The sequence below is a fragment of the Budorcas taxicolor genome, chromosome 5 (assembly GCF_023091745.1).
Source record: "Budorcas taxicolor isolate Tak-1 chromosome 5, Takin1.1, whole genome shotgun sequence".
NCBI lineage: Eukaryota > Metazoa > Chordata > Mammalia > Artiodactyla > Bovidae > Budorcas > Budorcas taxicolor.
In genome coordinates this window covers 93,954,953-93,960,952 of record NC_068914.1, presented here as the reverse complement: position 1 = coordinate 93,960,952, position 6,000 = coordinate 93,954,953, and the positions used below count along the sequence as shown (strand labels likewise).

The 6,000-nt window shown below is 39.9% G+C and overlaps 1 protein-coding gene across 1 annotated transcript in view; it reads right to left on the bottom strand.

Moving 5' to 3' along the window:
• Positions 1–348: 348 nt before the first annotated feature.
• The window catches only part of C5H12orf56 (chromosome 5 C12orf56 homolog), an 81,098-nt gene continuing 75,446 nt past the window's right edge, over positions 349–6,000 (bottom strand). The window contains exons 12-13 of the mRNA XM_052640248.1: positions 3,600–3,778; positions 349–475 (exon numbers count right to left, since the gene is read on the bottom strand). Coding sequence (XP_052496208.1) covers positions 349–475; positions 3,600–3,778 — 306 coding nt within the window. The remainder of the gene's footprint in view (positions 476–3,599; positions 3,779–6,000) is intronic.

Genomic DNA, 6,000 nt, shown 5'->3' with positions numbered 1-6,000 from the left:
CACCTGGTGTCATCCTGTTGCCCAATATTTACACTCCCCACAATTATTTTTGGATATGTCAGTGGCTTCATGCCAGTCACCATTATTATACCAAAACTCATCAGGGTGCACTTTCTACACTTGCTCTTCATAGGTTTCTGTTTCTTTTACGTCTTAAACTTTTTCTTTTAGAAAAATGCTAGTCTTCAGCAACACTTTATGTCATTGTATTGAACAGTTTCTTTTTAAAGACTTCTCTTGGAGAGGTATTGAGGGAACCTTCAAATAAGATCTTTTTTGTAAAATACAGGAATAGCTGTATTTCTAATAAATATTAAGTTGACTTCCAATTAACATTTTATACTCTTATTAATATTTCACAGATTGTTTCTGTTCAACCAGTTTCAGAACTTCATGGAAAAGTTGAGTGGTAGGTTGGGTAATAGGGTAACATAATGGGAGCCTTTTTTCCAATGCTGGCATGTGAATAAAATACCTGCAAATCATAAAAAGAAACAAAATAGAGAGCTTTAAAAATAAGACTTTTCACACCAGTCACATCATTAAATACATACTTAATGGCATAGGGCTGTTGAGTGTGGGAGTTTAACCCACAAGACTGCCAACATTTAGCCCTCTAATCTCCTCCATTTGTGACCTAGAAGACCTCTGATATGTGAGCCTTTCAGCTCACTGAAGCACTTTACTTCAGCAAAGAGAGTGAACTGCATTAATAATGTATCAGTTATCAAAGCATCAATAAGGAAGCTAGGCCTGTCCTCACCACAGTGTGAGCTGAGACTCTTCCCTCTCGTTTTCACGGCCATACACAGCGGGGAGTTTAAATGAGTCAAGCTGGGGTGAGTGAAGCTTGGTGCCCCACTAGGACCAAGTCAAGGGAAGAGAAGAGTTTGTCCCCACGGCCTCAGTGAAGTACAGTTGACCCTTGAACAACATGGGTTTGAACTGTGTGGATGGATCCACTTGGGCTTGGATTTTTTTCAGTAAGTGTATATAAATATAGGTGTAGAACACTGCACAGACTTGTGTTGAAGTGGATTGCCTGTCCTTACATAGGCACAAGGCGATGCTTAATATAAGACTGATACTGCGTGAGTTCTCATAGTACTGTTTATAACTGCTTTCAAAGACTTACAGACCATACAGTATGCTTCTCTTTCTTGTAACTGGAGAAACTGTATCAGCCTATCACCACAGGTGTGTTTTTTTTTTAAGTAACAGTGTTTCCAATACTATATTATGAATATGACTATAACACTGTGTGCCATAAACATTTTATTATGATTCATTCATTATTGTATAAGCCAGGTTACCATGAAGCGATCATATTGCTGCTGCTTTGTTACCAATGCATGAACCATTAGGCCTGTACATAAATATAAATTTCTTTTTCACATTATCTTTTCATTTCTTTTGCCTAGTGATTGTAATATGTGTAACATCTACAGTGCTTTGTACCACTTAAGACAAATTAATGTAGATACTTATAGATAGTTCATCTTTTAAAGACAACATGAACTTCCTGTATCAATAAATATGATTTTCTTGATAATATTTTCTCTAGCTGACTTAATTGTAAGAATGCAGTGTATGATACACATAACATACAAAATATGTATTAATAAACTTTATGTTATCAGAATGGCTTCTGGTCAAAAATCGGCTATTCGTTAACTTTGGGTGCGGTCAAAAGTTATATGTGGATTTTCAACTATGTGGGGTGTGGCATCCCTAGCTACAACACGGTTCAAGGGTCAGCTACTATAGGAAAAAACCAGGGAAGAGACAAAAGTAAGAAAATCTTTAGCTAGACTCTTGGACGGCTTCAAGCATTGCTTCTCAGCCCTGGACGCACATTAGCATCACCTAGAAAGTTTATTTTAAACACCAGTGCCCAGGCGCACCCCAGACAAACTGAACAGGTACAACATTTCTATATGTGAGACTTGGGTGTCACATGTAGGAAGGCTAACACTAAGGACAAAGAGAGGAGACAGTGGCAAACTAAACAGTGTGTTATCTACCTAAGAGGGTAGCTGCTTTTGAGCCCTGGCCAATTATTTTCATGTAGGCATGTGACACTATTGTTGCCATTGTTCTGATTTTTAAATGTGTGTAACTATTTTTAAGACATTGATTTATGTGACCCATGCTACAACATGGATGAACCTTGGAAACATCATGCTAAGTGAAAGAAACCAGACACAAAGGCCATATGTTGTGTGATTCCATTTGTATGGAATGTCCAGAACAGGCAAATCCACAGAGACAGAGAGTAGATTAGCGGTTGCCGGGTGCTGGGGTGTGACAGCTTCATGGGTAACAGGCTTCTTTGGGAGTGATGAAAATGTTCTGCAATTAGATAGGAGTGGTGGTTGCACAACATTGTGAAATGTATTAAAAGCCACTGAGGGAATTCCCTGGTGGTCCAGTGGTTAAGACTCTGTGCTTCCAATGCAAGCGGCCTGAGTTCGATCCTGCATGCCACGCAGTGCAACCAAAACAAAAAAGTAAAAAAAATAAAGTCTTGGCAGTTCCCTGGTAGTCCAGTGATTAGGAATCAATACTTTCACTGCTGTAGGCCTGGGTCAAAAAATAAAGTCTTTAAAAATAAAAAGCCACTGAATTGCACCCTTTAAAATGTTTAAAATGGTGAATTTCATGCTATATGAATTTTACTTCAAAAAAAGTGAGGAAAAAATTAGGTCATGTGCACCAACTCATAGTGGGGCAACCAAAACCCTTTTATGGGAACCAGAATGGAACCTATGCTATAAAACCACATGGAGGAAAAACAGGACTGACACTGACCTGTAAAATTTTTTAAAGCAAATCTTTAGGCCACACATGCCTTCCCAACCTTGTATGTCTGTCTCCATCCAAAGTAATAACAAAGCTATGCCTGCTGCACCCTTTTCATCTTAAGTTAGACACAACCTGGGTTTTGTTTTGTTTTTCCCTTTAAAGGTGCTAATGCAAAGCTATACCACTAAGAGCATTTGGCTTTGCCGGCCTATAAATAGAAGTAGGAACCCCTGAGGTGCAGAACAAGCTGGCTGATGATGAAACAATGCTCTCTACTGTTCTTTCTTACTGTTTTGTTATTGAATGTAAGAGAAGGGTAAATGAAACAACAAAAAAGAAAACCCTAGTAACTGCATTCATCATTCCTCCTTTATCAATTGTTTTTCTTTCCCCCAATGACTGGGTTAATTCACAGTCAATTATATTGTCTCCTTCAGTAGGGTTTCTTACTTTCAGTTATTCACATGTTAAAATCATTACCAGTTCTGCAAAATAGATGCTGGTTGCGATAAAGACAGTGAGTGAGAAACAGTCCTTCCCAGAGAGCTTTGATGATTCACTGGTCTCTTCTGGCGTAGGAATGTACTTCAAGTGGCAATAGTTCTTAGACACCCCCCAACCCCAAATCCTACCTTACCACAGTAAGGTAACTATTTTATCAAAGTAAAATATTATTAAAAACAAACATTAGAATTTCCTACCTAATCTTCTAAATATTGGGTCGTGTTGTAGTTTTGCATGAAGATAAAAAATGAGTGGATTTTGTGGCAGATGAGAGTCAGACTTTTTCTTACCTGAATTCTTCTCTGTAGTTGTTTCTAATATACTCAGCTAAAGTCTTGCTGTACTGCAGGCAGCTCTTGAGGATGTAAAACTGCTGGTACAACAAAACCGCTCGGCCAGGACTTAGCAGCTGAAATGAAGCTGAAAGGCCCTTCACCACTTGTTTCACAATACTGGCCACAAAAGTAATCTAGGCAAGGGAAACACAGTTACATGCACGCTGCATGCCGCCTGCAAGGGCACCTGCTTAGCTGGAGTCTCCACTAGAAATCTAGGCTGAAGTCCTCACCACCCCGACTCCCTGATGCCCTTGCATTGTGCTGTTTCTTACTAAATTAGTACTGAGAGAGCTCCAGACCACACACCAACTGGGTTTGCCAGTTGCCCCCCTACCAACTGGATCAGAACCAGACCTGACTGTCAAAGGAGTTTGACTCCAAAGCAGGAGGAGAACACTGGAAGCATAAATTTAGGCTACTGTAAAAAACAGAAAGGAATACTACTGCCCTTTCAGGCTCTAACCAGAAGGTCATTCTGGATGCTCATTAAATTAGCACTAACAAAATTTGCCTTTTCTATTCACGTGGCTACTGACCCTTCCTAAGTAAGGCAGGTGATCTGAAGTTTCCCCAACCCAGATCCATTTACACATATTGACTAAATATTGTGTTAGGCAAATGCAGATTGAGATCAGAGAGTCTGGAGCAGGGAAACAAAGCAATGCCCATTGGGAATTAAATTTTTAATTTCTTTAGCATCTTGCTGTAATCAAGAAAGAGAATCAGCCAGAGCTGACTGGCCTGCAGGTATATGCAATGATTCCACCAGTTTCCCTGCTTGCAAATTTCTCTCAAATGGTCTGTTTCTACCCAGACTCTTTAGAAGTAGGTTAATACTGCAGTTTTTAACACTGTTAGTGGTGCTTTTGCCATCTTTCATCCTGACGTTCTTTATGGTCATAGGCTGGCCACATACTCAGCTCAGTTCCTTTGGTGAACTAATCCTAGAGGTTGACAAGAAAACTTTCCTGTCGCTTGGAGTTCTTAGGACCCCAGATTCCACACAGTAGTTTAGATGATGAGGTCTGCAAACACCCCACACAAAAAGTAAGGGTCTTGCATTGTGCACATATGAGCTACTGTTGCTGGGAGTGACTGTAACTTTACAACACTCTTTGAAGTGGGCCTGAGACTGGTTAGAGTCTATGTCTGCTAAAGGACTCAGATTCCTGGCTCAATCTCTGTATAAGGCAGTTGGCTGTACTACTGACAAGTGTACCCTCCGACTGCAGTCAGGTTTTTATATATATATGTCAGAGATCTGGCAATTGGATTCCCTAAGACAGACTCAACATCAAAATAGCTCAAAGCAGGAAACCACTGATGGTTAAAAGAAGCATGTTCATGTATGGAGAGAGAACATAATACTACATGTCAATCCTCCATTAGCAACAAAAATTTAGTTTGCATTACTACCTTTTGAAAAGATTTCCAATTAAATCTATGTTGACTATACAGACAAATACATGAATGAATAAAGGGAAAGTAAGTTTGGGGAGATGAGAAGAGATTAATGGATAAAGCCTTTCTTAGAGATAATTCAGCAGATATTTTATTTAACATCTATTATGTGCCTGGCACAAAACACAGAGCTCCTACCCTATGGCCCTTGAGTTTGGGAAGAAAGACATTGTATCAATCATGATAGACTAGGGTATGTGATGGTAATAAATTCGCAAAATATCAATGCTTTGTTTAACACAAGGAAGGTTTATTATTTGCTCATGCTGTATGTTCCTTAAGGATCAGTAGGGGTTTCTGCTCATTGTAGTCACTGGTCCACATTCCAGGACCATATGGAATGTTACTAGTCACCCTATCAGAAGGAAAAAAAAAAGGCAGGAAAGCATACACTGGCTCCTAAACCTTTGGACAAGAAGTGACATAGGTTACTTCTGCTCACATTCCATTGGCCAAAGCAGAAACAGAGACCCACCTAATTTCGAGTTGGTAGGGAAGTGTACTGCTACTACTTGCCTGAAAGGAGAGAAACCCAGAATATATATGGACACTAATGGCTACCACAAGACAGAATCAAATAATAACACAAACAGTGTAGACTGCAACAGTAACAAGTCCTGTGTAGAAAAGGAAAAAGTTGCCATGCTCTGACAATGTGTGCCCATGATGGAAGAATCTGATATAACCAGAATGGGAGAATCATCACCTCCATCCCACATGAGGAAGGGGCACTGAGGCCTGAAGGATGAGGAGTTAATTAGGTGTAAAAAGAAGGAAAAAGTGCTTCAAGCAGACAGACAGAGGGAATGGTAAAGACCATGTGATGGAGTTGGGAGTATCAGGGTGGGCAGTGGGTATGAGACCCACATAGCTAGCAGAGTGAGGGACCAGA